The following is a 15392-nucleotide window of genomic DNA, read 5'->3' as shown; positions in this document are numbered from 1 at the left end:
GTGATTGGGTTTAGATCGTCTGGTCCAATCCTGTCACTTGATAGAGAAGGCAGTGGGCCCCAGTGGTTAGGACTTGTCACAGTACGCTCAGCTGGTCGTAAGCAAAGCTGGTTGTGTGACTCCCAGGCTGTCCTCACTGCACCTTTATTTCCATCAGGCTGCTGCATGAAATAGAACTAGGTCCCATACTTGGGACTCCAGACCTATAGGGCCCTTGGGCATCTTTCCAGGATGGAATAGAAGGAAGAGAGGAGCACAGACCCCAAGCCAAGCTCTGCAGCTCAAGCCTACCCCTGACTCCACTGAGCACGGCCTCTGTCTACCTAATGCCCTCGAATGGCTGATCCCGGCACAGCCCTCCTACCTGGGTCCCCATTGTCCTCTGTATCACCCAGCCCCACCAGCAATGCCATGTGGTTAAAGGTTTGGTGTAGTGAAGAGAGCCCTGGAGATGAGGCTTAAAATAAGAGAAGCTTGGTACTGTGGAGAGAACCTTGGGTTTGGAGCTAGCAGAATATTTAGTGAAGGCATGCTGTCCTGGTGGTCAAGATGGAAAGATGGCAGCCAGGTGATCATCCAGTTAGGCGAATTCAGAGTAGATTGAATGATTGAGCCCAAATTATGATTGGTGGTTGAATATCAACAGGCAGGGGGTGGGTCTCCACTGGAGGGCCGCAGGGACCTATATTTTTTTCATAATAAAGTGATAGTATTTTTACCCTTCCAGATGGATGATGACACAAGGCTGGGAGAGGTAGCTAATATTCTGGATGACAGGATAAAAAAAAAAAATCTAACATTAGAAAAACGAGCCAAGTCTAATCAGATGAAATGTAATGGCTATAAATAAATGTCAGATCTTAGGCTTGGGTTCCAAAATCAACCACACTAGTATAGAATGGGGGATACGTAGTTAGCTAATGATATTGTAGAATCAGAGATCATCTCATAGCCTCTTTTTAAGTTAAATTTTTATTTTTTTCCAATTACAGGTATGATTTTTTAATTTTCAAATAATCTACCTTCCCCACCCGACTGAGAAAGCAAGAAAGAACTTTATAAACACATGGTGAAGCAAAATAAATTCCCATGTTTCCCCTGTTGCTCACTTCCCCCCATGTCTCAATCAGCACTCGAGGCCATCCTCTCTCTTAGGAGCTAGGGAGATGACCTGTTTCATCTTGATTCTTCTGGATTTGTGGCTGGTCATGTAGTAGGCACTTGATTGATTGATCAGAGTTCCTACATCTGCTCACTTCTCTGCATCAGCTCATACAGGTCTTCCCAGGTTTACCTTAAAACTACACCCTTCATTATTTCTTGGTGCACAGTAGTAGTCCATCATGTACACATTAACGTGGTTAGCCTTTCCCCAACTGATGAGCATCCCCTTGGTTTTGTCTTTGCCACTGGAAACAGCGCTGCCCTAAGTATGCTATAAATATAGGTCCTTTCCCCCATTCTTTGATCTCTTTAGTCAAAGGGTATGCAAGTTTAGTAGTGTTTTGGGCATGGTTCCCAATTGCTTTCCAGAATAACTGGACCAGTCCACTGCTCCACCAACAGTGTATTTAATATACCTGTTTTCCCACACCACCACCAGCATTTGTCATTTTTCTTTATGTTTTAATACGCATTTCTCTATCAGTGATTCTTAGTATATTTTCACACGGATACTGATAGTTTGGTTTTCTTCCTCTGAGCACTGCCAGTTCTTAACCTTTGAAACCACTTATCATTTGGGGAATGCAATTACCTCATTTTACCCAATGAGGAAGCAGGCCCAGGGAGAGTCAAAACCATACAGTAGTCCTCTTCAGAGGGGGCATTTGCAGCTATTGTGCCCGTGTGTGTGTGTGTGTGTGTGTGAAAATGAGCCAAAGCTTTTAGTAAACTAAACTGCAAGGCCAAAGTGAGACAACAGAAGATGGGCCTTTAAGGAACATGGTGGTCGGAACTGGAGCCATGAGTGTCCCCATGTGCTCCAACTTTGTCAAATAGAGCTTGAGAATTGTGTTCTGTTCTGGGCACCACATTTTGGCAAGGACAATAATAACGGACAGATAGCCCCTTAAAGTTTGCCTAGTGCTATGACATGTTAGTAACTTATTTGAGCCTCAAAAAAGTACCTGTAGGAAGTACCCCCAACCCCATTTTATAGAGAAGTAAACGAACTAAGAGGCGGGAAGTGATCTGCCCAAAGTCAAACAGCTAGAGTCAGAGGTGAGTCTTTGAGGCCAGATTGCCTTCACTCCCAAGTTAGGCATTTCACCCTCTGTACTACTCTACCTGTGCAGAGGATAGTGGTCAGGTGTGGAGACCATACTATTCGGGACAGGGGAAGAGTCATCTTCAAGTATGTGAAGGGGTCTCATAGGAGGAGAAAAACATGTTCTCCTTGGTTCCCCAGGAGCAGTTGGTGGTGGGGGGAGTTACAGAGAGGGAGACTTAGGCTTAATGTAAGAAAAAAATGACCAACGAATGCTGTCCAAGAATGGATGAACTGTTTTGGCAAGCATGGGTCCTTGTCCCTGGAGGCCCGCTGGCCATCTGCTGGCCAATGGTGTCAAAGTCAAATAGAAATGGGTGACTGCAGTGTATGTAAGGATGCCTGCAGGCAGCTTACTGGCTTAGAAGACCATGCACTAACATTATTTATGTTCTATTGCATTTTTATTAATTTTGTTAATTTCCAATTACATTTTAATCTGGTGCAGGCAGCAGTGGGGAAGGGCTTTTGACCGCTTTGGAGGATTCTTGTTCAGCTGTGGGTTGGACCAGCTTTGCTGGAATCCCTTTCAGCTCTGAGGCCTGAGGGTCGGGGACTGACTGGCCCAAGGTCACATGGTGAGCTAGTGTCATGTCAGGAGAGGAATCCAGGTTTCATGACTCTCAGTGTTATTTCCACCATGGAGTAAGGTATGGAAGGAAAATGGCTTCCCCCTTGCCCCACACATATACCTTTTCACTCTCCTATGGAGGGCATGAAGGCTAAGCAAACAGCCTTGCCTAATTAGGGTCTACTGTACTTGTAGATCTAAAAAGGTACAAGGGACAAGCCTTATATTACACGCCAGATCACTGGGATGAGAACCCAAGCGTCCTGCTTCTTAGAATTTCTTGGGGGAAAGAGGAGTGGGATAGCACTAGATTTATGTCCCTATGCCCCCGTGATTCTGTTATTAATGTGGTCCTGCCCCCCCAGTCTTATAACTTAGTCATTCTAGCCATCCATACAGGAAGAACCAAATGCATGAAAAATGCGCTACGAACTGTGACATGGAGTTGAATGGGCAGTTCATTGAGTCAGTCCTTCAGTGTGTACTGATATCTGGGACGGGCACCACAGATGGACAATAAGCTCGGCCTGGCAATGAGGGGGAGGGCAAGTTGGAGCACACGGAACAAGTCTGTCTGGTACCAGTGTCCTGTTGGTATTTGGGGGGCTCTCAGAGTTACAGGGGCAGGGACTCAGTCCCCATGGAGGACAGCTCAGCCCAGAAAAGGTGGGCCATTCCCACGTCAAGAGTGGAGGATGACAGTGAACAGGGCTGGTACGCTGCTCTGTCCACATCAAGAGAAGGCAAGCCTCTCACGGACTTGGAGGCTCCCCTCGGAGGATGAGAGCACCCCACTGGAGCATCCTTCCCTGCCCTCCCAAAGTCCCCACCCTCCGCGCCTGGGAGGCTAGAATCCACCTTTGCTAAGCATCTCTGCAGAGCCTCCCAGTACAGGTTTGCCCTCTTCCTCCCCGTCCTCTTCCTCTTCTTCCTCAGCCTGCTCCACATCGGGGGCCACGTGGTTCTCAGAGTGCTGGGGGGCAGCCGTAGCAGCAGCGGGGGGGCTGGGGTCACTGTCATACTCAGCCTCTTCTGTGTCCCTGGCCCCAGGGGGAGGGTCCGGGGCGAGTTCTGGACCGCAAGGCTTCCTCAGACAGCAGTAGGTGGCTGTCGAGAGGAAGAGAGCGGACAGCAGAACCTCTGAACCGGCCAGATAGAAGATAATTTCGTAGTTTTTAAGGGTGTCCACCAGGCGACCTGCAGGAGGTGGGACATGAAGGAGGACGGCGTCACACGACCCAATCAGACCTGAAGGGCCATCTCCCCCAGCCCCTTCATTTTATGGATGAGTCTGGGGCCAGAGAGGTCACAAGGTGAGAGGCGGAACCCTGAGGCATCTAGTCTACTCCCTCATTTTACAGATGTGGAAACTGAGACCCAGAGGTCACCCAGCATGCACTTAAGACACAGAGCTAGTTTGAAACCACCTTCAGACTCTAAATCTGCTCCTTAGGAGTTGCCTGGACAGACCAGGACGAGGCTGGGGGTGCAAAGGGGTCAGAGGGAGGAAGGACCACAGCTCTCCTGACTGAGGGTCATCCACGTCATTTGGGAGAATCATAGACTCCTAAAGGGCGTTGGAGATGATCTAATTCTTTCACTTCATGGGGGAGTCTCAGGCCATCCAGTAAAAGGGGAGCTAGGATTCCACCCCAGAATGTGGACCTGGTGACACGGGGGCCACCTACCAGCTGAGGGCGGTCCTATGAGCACCGCCACGGCCTCTACCAGCAGCACGAGGCCGATGGCGCTGGGGAATCGCTGGGCTCCGACGGTGGCCATGAGCACTTCGAACTGCAAGGCCCCCACCATGCCGTAAGAAAGGCCAAAGGCCACACAGAAGCCCACCAGGGCGCCGTAGGAGCGGGCCCGGGCACTGCACAGGTCAGTGAGCCCGTTGGCCAGCATGGCCAGGCTGAAGAGATAGGTCACGTGGGGTCGGACCCTGCCCAGCCCGGCCAGTGCCCCGCAGGCCGGCCGGGCCACTATGTCCACAAAGCCGATCACCGACAGCAGGAAGGCGGCGTCGGTGTCAGGTACGCCCGCGTCCTTGGCATAGTTGACCAACATGATGGTGGGCACGAACAGGCCCAGCACCAGGATGAACTTGGCAATGGTGTACACTACAAAGCCCCGGTCAGTGAAGACGGAGAAGTCCAGCAGCCGCTTTTTCCGCCGCCGTCTCCGCTGCTGCCCACCAGCGCTCCCCGCTGCCTTCTTCTTTCCCTGCTCCAGAGGCAGCATCTCCCTGGCTTCCTCCTCAGGCCTGGCCCCGCCCCGGGCCCCGGGGCCACCGGTCAGGGGCCTCATGACTGCTCCGCAGGTGCAGCAGTTAAGAAGCAGCCCCCCCATGAGGAGGAAACCCCCCCGCCAGCCAAAGTGCTCCAGCAGGACCTGGCCCAGAGGAGACAGGGCGGACAAGAAGACGGGGCTGCCAGCGGCTGCCAGTCCATTGGCCAGGGGCCGCCGGCGGTCGAAGTACAGGCCCAGCATGATGAGTGAGGGTTGGAAGTTGAGGGCCATGCCCAGGCCTGAGGGGTTAGAGGCAGGGGGAGTCACGGTCAGGCTAGACACAGGGCTCCTTGAGAGCCGTCTGGCCTGTGTGAGAGGCCAGGGGAGGACACACCACCTTCCTCTCTGTCTGTGCTAGGAGGCTTGGGAAGGAGAGGGAGGTGAACACCGGAGGGGGCAGGATTAGGGGTGCCATTGGAGAAGGGAGAGAGGAGTGGGAGGGCTTGGATGTCAGAGAACTGAAAGTCAGGTACATGTGCATCTATTAAGCCCCTACAGTGTGCCAGGCCCTGTGCTGAGCCTCACAGGGCCCACTCTTAGAGATCATTTAACCCAACACCCCCATTTTACAGATGAGGAAAGCGAAGCCCAGAAGGTTCAGATGACAGTAGAGAGTAGAACCCAGAGCTCCTGCCACCCAGCTTAGCGCAGGCTTGACTCTGACGTTCTTAGAGCTTAGAGGTCACCTCGTCCAACCTCCTCCTCCTCGCCCACGATCACAGTCCACCCATGGAGAGAGCCACAACTTGGGATAGGGAGAAGATTGGTCACGACCTTGGGAAGGGGCTTTCTGGCCGGGGGCCCAGGGGGGACGGGGCCGGAGTCTGACCTGTGAGCACGCCGGCCGTCAGATACAGCTCCACGAGTCTGGTGGTGAAGGAGGCTAGGATCATCCCAGAGGAGGCCAACAGGCCCCCGGCCAGCATCACAGGACGGCAGCCAAACTGGTTTACCAGGATACTAGACAAGGGCCCTGTGGGGTAAGAGGGGTGGGCAGGGGAGGTCTGTGAGGTGACTTGGCCAGGGTCACCCAGGTAATATTTTGGGCAGGATTAGAACTCAGCACTTCCTGCCAACTCCGACCTTTATCCACTACAGAGCCCAGGGGATTGCAACGAATGTAAGTCTGGGTGAGGATGGCAGCTCTCAGGACTCATATTAGCTATAAAACTGCTCTTGTCTGAGGCTTGACTAATCCAAGGAAGAAAGGACAAAGAAACAGCCCGAGGGTTAGCTCAGGCAGTAGGAGGTCCCCCCTGGGGCTGACTGCCAGCGGGTCCTCAGGCCCCAGATTGCAGTGGTCTGGAGAGCAGCTAAGGGCTGCCCAACTTTGGGCTGAGACCGTACCTGGGGAGGGGCCGGGATTACGGGGACACCTCGAGTTGGGGCAGGGTTGAGGCAAGAGCAACGATTCTCTGACTTTGGATGGGGAGGACATGGGGGCTAGAGGGCAGAAGTCTGCCCACGTTCAGAGGTTTGGGAGTTCTAGCAGAGGACAAGGAGACACAGGGCGGGGCTTGGGGAAGAAAGGAGAGGGATCCCCAGGGTGGCCAGAAAGGGGTGAGGGCCCTAGGAAGCAGGGCTGTCCGGAGGAGGTTCCCCAGAGGAAGCTGGGGGAAGGGGTCCCCAGGATCAGGCGCAGGGCAGAAACAGGAGGAGCTGGAGTCTTATGACTGGGGGTCCCCAGGAGGGCATTGGGGATAGGGGACCCAGGGACAGACAGGCCTATGGGAGGGAAGGAGGGAGAGTGGTTACAGGGCCAGGCCGCCACCCGCCCCCCAACCCCCTCCCCGGACCTGTGCCATAGAGCATGGCCAGCATGATGGAGGAGATCCAGGCCGTGTCGCTGTAACCCACGCCAAAGTCCCGCATGAGCGCCTTGAAGTACACGCTGACCGCCTTAGGAAAGGCGTAGGAGAAGCCCGTCACCACGAAACAACCAAGCAGCACCGCCCAGCCCCAGCCGCCGTCGGGAGCTGACCCAGGCCGCCCAGCGGGACCACCGGCCCCCATCACCAGCCGGCCAGCGGAGGGCTGCAGGCAGAGAGGGCACCAGTGAGTCAGGGAAACTGAGGCAGGGAACGAAGGCCATGGAAAAGAGAAGCCTTCAGTTTGGGGGAGCCCAGAATGAGTGGGGAGGGTCTGCCGAGATCCCATCTCCACTCACCCTCTTCTCTCCCAAGTACTTTAGGGGGGGTTGCAGAAAAACCCAAGAACCCTCTCTGACCCCTGCTCTAGTCCCTTCCCAATTAGAAGCTGATTTTGAGGTCAGGCACATTGTAGAGACCCAGCAGGGCGCTGCCTCGGGGCTGAGGCTGACGTGCCACTTCTGGCACCTAATACTTGTGTGACCTTAGCAAAGTCATTTCCCTTCTTTAAGCTTTATTCTCCCCATCTATAAAAGAGAGAAGTAGGCTATATGACCTTTGCTCCCCTGCAATGTTTTCCTGGCTCCAGAAAGGTTTTCAGGATAGAAGCTGGGGAACCGAGCCCTACTTATGACTTGCCATGAACCTGCAGTGTGGCTTTGGGCAAGTCACCTTCTGTCTCTGGGCCTCAGTTTCCTCCTGTGTAAAATGAGGGGATTGGCCTTAATGGCCTCTGGGATCCCTTTAGCTCTAAAAATATTCGTCCTCCTCACACATATCCAGTTGGGATCTGATTCTAATTCCTATTTCTAGAGTGTTTCAAAATTTGCAAACCACTTCCTTCAAAATGTGAACCATAGCTGAAATGGGGCATCCAGGACTTCTCTCCAGGCGCTGCTCTCCGGCGCTGGGGGCCCGGGCAGGATGCTGCGCCTCTGGCGCCTCCTGGCCCAGCATCCCTTTGGGCTCTGCAGAGGGTGGAGAAGCGGGTGCCAGCAGGGACTGTGGGGGGGACCCTCTGACACTGCACCTGCTCCAGCTACTCCTAGGTTTGGGGGACTTGGGGGGAGAGGGCGAGGGAGCAGCTAGTTGGTGCTGGAGGCTAGGGAAGCAGGGGGCTGGATGGGTCACCCCTTTCCATCCATAACTGCTCCCCACTCACCCCTCCAGCTCAGCCTTTGCCTTCCTCGGTCCCTCGGGAGCCCCACTCCATCCTGCCTTGTTTCCATCTTGTGCTCCCCGAGAGCTAGCCTTCTCCTGAAGACCCCACCTCTCTTGCCCCTTCTTCAAAACCAGCCGCTCCTTCCACACCTAGACACCCCGGGGTGGGCAGAAAGCTCTGGGATCCACCTTCAGCATCTCCCTCAGCCATAATCACTCGGCAATCCCGTCGTCCTCCCTTCAGGTTCACTCCGTCCTAGGGAGATGCTTATTTCTGGTGTCTTTGCACCTTTCCAGCCTCCTAGCCGTTCTGGGCCGGCTCAAAGTCTTCACCTGAGCCCTAGCCCCCTGTGAACACCCCGAACCCTAGTTCCTCTACCTCCCCAACTCTGTCTCCAATCTGCCAGCCACAGCTATGGTCAGCTGTGACAGACATCCACCTCTCCCCCAGCTTTTCCCTGGGATTTGTTCCAAGCTTCAGAATGCCCAGCTACAACTCCACTCACAGCTGCCTTATAAATACGCAAGGAGATGAAAAATGATCGTTCCCGTTTTACAGAGATGGAAACTGAGGCTCAAAGAAAGCTGAGAGGGTCAGTGAGACCTCTTTTTTTTATTTCTGAAGGAGAGAAGAGACTAGAATAAAGGCCAGAAGGCGCACCAAGGGGCAGCACCTCAGAGCTGGAAGGGACCTCAAGCATGCATCTTGGAAAGCTCCAGGCTGAGCCTAGTAAATGTGGAAAGCGGAGCAGGCTGTCTGTCCACTATAGAGAGCGGCAGCTCTGCGTGCAATTCTTTTTCATTAGGCAGGTGCGAACGCCTGTTCTGTTTGATGTTTGTCAAGTTCAGAATAAAAACTAAAATTACTTTGAAAACAATCTGAGATTGAGTCTCAGAAGGTGGAGACTTGCCCAGGGTCACACAGTTAGCCAGCGTAGGAGGGATGCAAAGCCCCCCAGGTCTCTTGGTCCCGGGTCTGACATTGCTGCTGCCTCTCTCATGCTGTCTGCCCTGGCTGCAAGCCTTAGAGGGCCTCCCCCTCCACTCCGTGTGGGTCCAGGGGTTACTGACCTGGGCCTCTCTGGCCGCTCCCACCTATCGAGGTCCCTCTGTGCCAACCTCCGCCAGGCGCTTCCGATGCTGCTGGGCTCAGACCCTCCGAGGCTCAGTCACCCGGGCTCCCCACAGCCCAACTGGACCCCGGGGATTAGAAGCCCGAGCAAGCTTTAAACCGCCCCTCCCCCTTCCCTGACTGCTGGGTGTCCTTCTCCGGGGCTGGCTGCGCTGGGACGAGGAATGGGTGGGGGGCGGGGAGCGGGGTGGAGACCAGGCTTATAACCGGAGTTTGTCCCTCCACACGTACCCTGATAAGAGGCTTTGGTGGGAGAAGAAAGTGGTGCTGGCAACAGCCAGTCACCGCCATGGCCCGAGCCACCATTCAGGACACCGTCCTAGGCACTATGGGGGGTGGGGGGAACAACTTTTCAGTTGTTATCGTTGAGTTGTTTCAGTTGCGTCGGACTCTTTGTGACCCTATGTGGAGTTTTCTTGGCAGAGATAGTGCAGCGGTTTGCCGTTTCCTTCTCTGGCTTCATTTTACAGATGAGAAAACTGAGGCAAACAGGGCAAAGTGACTTGCCCAGGGTCACACAGCTAGTAAAGGTCTGAGGCCAGATCTGAACCTAGGTTTGTGCACTGGGCCACTTAGAGCACACCACACAGCCAGCCCAAATAAAGCAATTTCAGGTTTCACTCCAATAGGATAAGGTCCAGAAGGATGCATGGGGGTAGTGAAAAGAACAATGCCATCTCGTGTCCCAGGCCCCGAGTTCAAATCTGAGGTTAGTGCTTGTATCACTGTAGACAAGTTCCTTCTTCACCTTTTTATGCCTCAGTTTCCCCCTCTGAAAAACCAGGGAGATTGACTCCTTCTCTAAAGTTCCTAATCCTAGGAGTTGTAGACTGTCTAGAGCCCAGCCCTTGGAGGGGAAGGCCCCCTAATCTCCTAAGCGCTTTAGCCCCTCTGCCTGGGGTCACATTCCTGGTGTGGGGACAACTCAGGGAGGAGCCTGGCCCAGGCTGGTGCCCAGGGGAGGCATTCCTCTGCAGCTAAGTCCCAGAGGCCTGTTGGGTTGGGTGGGGGCACTCTGGAACAAAACTGGCCTTGTCTTAGGCTCTGGGCAGTCGGGACCCCCTCCCCAATCAAGGTGGGGGCCCTCCTGGGGCAGCCAGGAATGGAGGTGTGGACACAGCCCCTAAGGCCGGGGAAGGGCCAAGCTCAGACTAGCGACCAGCCTACTGTCCTAAGCTGGGACAGACAAGAAGAGATGGGGATTTGGGGAGGCAGGGGATACAGGAGCAGGATTCAGGTCAGATTCAAGAAAGAACCTGCCAAAGGCAAGCTGAGAGTAACAGCTTTGTCTGGAAAATCAAACGGGCCTGGCCTCTGACTGGGGCCACGGTCAGCGGGGGGCCCTCGATTCGGGGTCCCCCGGCTGCTCCCCTCCCCACCCCCGATCCCAACAAACACACACTGACTCAGCTGCTCCTCTGCCTTGGGTCCATTTGCTTTAATTCATACCCATTTATACAATTAAACACTGGTCTGCTTCCAAGCCTGGGAAGGGGGAGGGGAGGAGAGTTTCTCTGGCCTCTGGGGGAGACAGTGGGAGAGGATGGAGCAGGGAAGGGAGAGTCCCTCACTATGCTGCGTCTGGCCCTCTGGGAGGGAGGAATGGATGGATGGAGGAATGGATGGATGAAGGGAGGGAGAGAGGGAGGGATAGGTGGATGGAGGGAGGGAGGGATGGATGGATGGATGGATGGAGGAATGGATGGATGGATGGATGGATGGATGAAGGGAGGGAGAGAGGGAGGGATAGGTGGATGGAGGGAGGGAGGGAGGGAGGGATGGATGGATGGATGGATGGATGGATGAAAAGAGCCCCTGCTGGCCTCTTCCCTGGAGTGGGGCCCTGGCAGTCTGCTCCCTGGCCCTGAGGTCACGCTGTCTCATTTGGGAAGCACAGAGTCACTCTTGCTTCAGAATCTCTGCCCCAACTGGGAAGAGAGGGTGGGCACAGGGCTCATGCCCTGGACTCCAATTTGGAATTCCCTGGAATCTTCTGCTTGGGTACCCACAAGAGGCTTCCAGGTGCTTTCTGAGTATGCTGGGTGAGGCAGAGTCTACACTTGAGTGATGGGGGACAGTCACCCCCCAGGCCAGGGGGTCCTCAGCGGATGAGGGGGGCTGAGCGGTCATTGGTGACGGTGGGACGAAGTTTCACGGTGGCAAAGGGGTTGGTGCCTCTGAGCGAAGAGAAAGGCAGTGAGGGAGAGAAAAAATGAAGGGTGACCCCCCCATAATCCTAGTGAGACAGACTCACGCAGGGCTTGGGGTGGGGTTCAGATCGCCTCTCCAGAAGGGGAGGGAGATCTAGAGAAGGCTCACATCCCCTCATACATGGACACCAGATAGCGTGCTCTGACCCGGGTTCCAGAATCTTCTGAGTCCGTCCCTCCCAACTGGGCCAGGAGCTCCCATCAGGGCAGGGCAAGGGGAAATTTGGGCCCAGCCACCACCCCACCCAAGGTGTCTGCGCGGCCCACCCCTGGCTGACCTTGTCTGGCCAGTCTCCCACTCACCGGGGGAAGAGCTCCGGGGGGTGCTGCTCCCACGCCATCAGCTTCTGCAAAGGAGGGACTGGTCAGTGTAGGAGGGAGGGGCTGGTGAGCCGAAGCCGGCTCTGCTGTCCATCAATCCCTCTCTCCCACTGATAGCTAGACAGTAACAGCGAGCATTTAGAGCACTTCATAAACATCAACTTTGATCCTCGCCACAGCTCTGTGAGCTATTATGATGGCCATTTAACAGAAGAGGAAACCGAGGCAAACAGAGGGTAAGGGACTTGGCCAGGATCATACAGTTACTCAAGCAAGATTTGAATCCTGGCCTTGACTTCTCCAGCATTCTGTCCATTTCTCTGCCACCAGAGAAGTCTGAAAATCGAGCGGCTCCCGTCTGTCCAAAGGAGGCCTTGAGCCTAACTACAGGGTCCACGGTGGGAGGGAACAGAGAAGGGGCACCTGGAGGGATGCCTGGCCTCGCGTCTCATAGAACTCCCACTGTTCTAGGTCTTTGGCACCCCCCGCCCTTCTAGAGGGCTCTGTGAGCTGGGAAATGCAAGAGCGTTTTCTATCTTACAGGTGAGGGAACTGAGGCTCAGAGAGGAGTCACTTGTCCAGAGTCACACAGCTGAGAAGTATCAAAGTCATGACTCAGAATTCAAGGACTTCAGAGCTTTGAGAGACCTCAGGACATGGAAGGTCAGGGCTGGGAGGGTCTTAAGAACAGGAATGTCAGGGCTGGGAGGGGACTTAGAACAGGGAATGTTAGGGCTGGGAGGGTCTTAGAACAGGGAATGTCAGAGCTGGCAGGGGCCTCAGAACAGAGGATGTCAGAGCTGGGAGGGAACTTTAGAACAGGGAAGGTCAGGGCTGGGAAGGAGCTTAGAACAGGGAAGGTCAGGGCTGGAAGGACACGATGACAGTGTGGTCTGGTGGAAAGAGCACTTGCTCTTTTTTTTCTTTTTTTTTGTTGGGCAATGGGGGTTAAGTGACTTGCCCAGGGTCACACTGCTAGTAAGTGTTATGTATCTGAGGCCGGATTTGAACCTGGGTCTTCCTGAATCCAGGGCTGGTGCTCTATCCACTGTGCCACCTAGCTGCCCCCCCCTTTTTTTTGGATGAGGCAATTGGGGGTTAAGTGACTTGCCCAGGGTCACACAGCTAGTAAGTATCAAGTATCTGAGGCTGGATTTGAACTCTGGTCCTCCCGACTCCACGGCCAGAGCTCTACCCACTGCACCACCGAGCTGCCCTCCTTGCTCTTTCTTTTCAAAGAACCTGGGTTCCCTTTCTCCCTCTGACTCTTCTTTGATCTCGGGAGAGTTACTTCTCTGTGCCTCAGTTTCTTCCTCTGTAAAATGAAGGGGTTGGAGTGGATGACCTCTCAGCCTTCGGATCCGTGAGTGGGGAGAACGCCAGGAGCTCCTCTTAGAGGAGAGCCGAGATGGCCAGCGGGAGGCCAGCAAGGCCGGTCGGTGGCAGGCCGGGTCTCCTGGCCCACTCTAGCCCACTGAAGGGCACGGAGAGCTCACCTTGGCATCGCTGGTGACCCCCGTGCTGCCCACGCTGCTTCTGCGGCTGCTATCTGGGGGCAGCGGGGGCGGGCTGGGGGCTCGGCTTGTGGCCCGGCTGGCCGTCCTGCTGGGGGTGTGGGGCCGGGAACGGCCGTCCCAGTACTCTGAGGAAGCCGGCGTGCTCACTGGGCCGTCCAGGAGATTGTCCAGGCTGTGAGCGCCCCGAAGCGGATAGCACCTGAGTCAAGAGGGTGGCGAGAGGTCAGCCCCTGCCCCCCACTGCCCCTGACCGCCCCACATCAAGCCGAGGAGGCATGCCTGGGCCGACCCGACTGGAGGCGGAGGGCTGGACGTGTTGACCTCGGTGGCAGGGAGCAGAGGCAGGGCAGGGCAGAGGGTTTTGGCCGGGGCGGGGAGGCCTTTTTCCAGCTTTCTCGGTAACTGAAAGGGCCGGGGCTCTTCCCAGCCATTCCCCCCAAGTGCACTCAGTTGTGTGGCCAGTCAGTCCCCTGGCCCTGGCAGCCACCCTCCTTCCCCAGCCCCCCCTGCTGCCCTTACCTGGAGGCCAGCTCACTCGCGGGCAGATCTTCCAGGGGCTTCACGTACGTCTCTGGAAACCAGCCGCTCCTGGGGGGTGTGGGAGGTTGGGCATGATCAGAGGTGGCCCGAGCCTAACCCTGCCCTCCCCAAGCCCTTTGACCAGGTCCTCTCCCGGCCTCCTCTAGGTGGGGCAGATGCATCGTTCACGGATGATACCATCAGTGCCTTGGTGTTCCTCATCACTGGACGGCTCAAGCTAGATGACCCTGGCTCTAGGCATTCAAGGCAAGTCGGTCCGACCTCCTCATTTTAAAAATGGGGAAACTGAGGCCCAGAGAGAAAAGGTGATTTGCTGAGATCACACTGTGTGTAACGGCTGATCTGGGACTGGAATGTGGCTTGGGGAAGTCCCTTTTTGAGCCTCAGTTTCCCTCTCTGTAAAAATGAAGGCGTCGGGCTTGACGGCCTTTCAGCTTCCTCCCAGCTAGAGATGTACGATCCCAGGACCCCGGGTAGCCCCCTCCTGCCTGTCCCCCACTCACGCGGATGACCCCTCCAGCTTGCCATACAGCCAGCCATTCTGGGCCTCAGGCATCAGCACCAGGACCACGTCGCCAGCTGAGAAAGGCAGCAAGGTGTGGTTGGCGCCGTCCGAGTGGGACACCAAGGCCCGAGCTCGCCGGGGGCCCCCGCTGCCACCCTGCCGCTCCCCGAACGAGTTGGAGCGGGACCGCTGCGTGCTGCTGGCGTACAGGGAGGCTGTGCAGGGGAGGGCGGGCGAAGGGTCAGTCCATGTACCAGGCCCGGGGCCCTCCCTCACAGGTCGCTGCAAGAATCCCTCCTGCTTCCTCTTTTTTTTTTTTTTTTTAAGATTATTCTTTTATTTTTTTATTTTTAGGCAATGACTTGCCCAGGGTCCCACAGCTAGTGCGCGTCAAGTGTTTGGTCTGAGGCCGGATTTGAACTCAGGTCCTCCTGACTCCAGGGCCGGTGCTCTATCCACTGTGCCACCTCGCTGCCCCTCTCCTGTTTCCTCTTGCTCTGCCCAAGTGGACCGTGGCTAAGCCCAGATTTGGTCCCAGTGAGGATGCCATCAGGTCTAAGGCTGGTGGGGTGGGAGAGGGTGTCAGGACCCCGGACTCCTCCCGAGGGATGGGGGTGGGGGCTGTGCAGCGGTGGGGGGGGCATACAGTGGGTGCTTGGACTCCCTGGGGGAAGGGATCTGGCTCTTGGGGGAAGAAGGAAGAGGGATGTCTTTGGGATGCCTGGATGGATGGAGTGGGGGTCCCTGAGGAGCCTTCTAGCTCTGCCATCCCCATTTAGGCTCTGAGGCCCCTCCTAGAACTGATTTTTTTCTTCTCTGAGCTCCCTTCTAGCTAGGTAATCCTCTGTTCTAAGTTTTCTCTTTCTGCTGACATTCTCTGTTCTAAGTCCCCAGCTCTGACATCCCCTTTTCTCAGGCCCCTCCCAGCTGTGACAGCCCCTGTTCTCAGGCCACCCCCCAGCTCTGACATCCCCTGTTCTAAGGTCCCTCCCAGCTGTGACATCCC

At 55.5% G+C, this 15392-nt stretch overlaps 2 protein-coding genes across 2 annotated transcripts in view; both read right to left on the bottom strand.

Moving 5' to 3' along the window:
- Positions 1 to 3306: 3306 nt before the first annotated feature.
- SLC16A8 (solute carrier family 16 member 8) lies at positions 3307 to 7145 on the bottom strand. The gene is made up of 5 exons (XM_027871873.1): positions 6929 to 7145; positions 5962 to 6105; positions 4529 to 5371; positions 3699 to 4037; positions 3307 to 3428 (listed from the first exon to the last, which is right to left on the bottom strand). Exons 1-5 carry the CDS (start codon positions 7143 to 7145, stop codon positions 3307 to 3309), a joined length of 1665 nt encoding a protein of 554 aa, XP_027727674.1.
- A 3924-nt stretch (positions 7146 to 11069) lies between these two features.
- The window catches only part of BAIAP2L2 (BAI1 associated protein 2 like 2), a 20985-nt gene continuing 16662 nt past the window's right edge, over positions 11070 to 15392 (bottom strand). The window contains exons 10-14 of the mRNA XM_027874045.1: positions 14385 to 14601; positions 13861 to 13929; positions 13321 to 13540; positions 11807 to 11850; positions 11070 to 11470 (exon numbers count right to left, since the gene is read on the bottom strand). Coding sequence (XP_027729846.1) covers positions 11395 to 11470; positions 11807 to 11850; positions 13321 to 13540; positions 13861 to 13929; positions 14385 to 14601 — 626 coding nt within the window. The 3' untranslated portion in view covers positions 11070 to 11394. The remainder of the gene's footprint in view (positions 11471 to 11806; positions 11851 to 13320; positions 13541 to 13860; positions 13930 to 14384; positions 14602 to 15392) is intronic.

The sequence above is a fragment of the Vombatus ursinus genome, unplaced genomic scaffold (genome assembly GCF_900497805.2).
Source record: "Vombatus ursinus unplaced genomic scaffold, bare-nosed wombat genome assembly UNPS02003292.1, whole genome shotgun sequence".
NCBI classification, from domain to species: Eukaryota; Metazoa; Chordata; class Mammalia; order Diprotodontia; family Vombatidae; genus Vombatus; species Vombatus ursinus.
The sequence above is the reverse complement of the archived record's forward strand: the minus strand, read 5'-3'. Positions and strand labels throughout refer to the sequence as shown.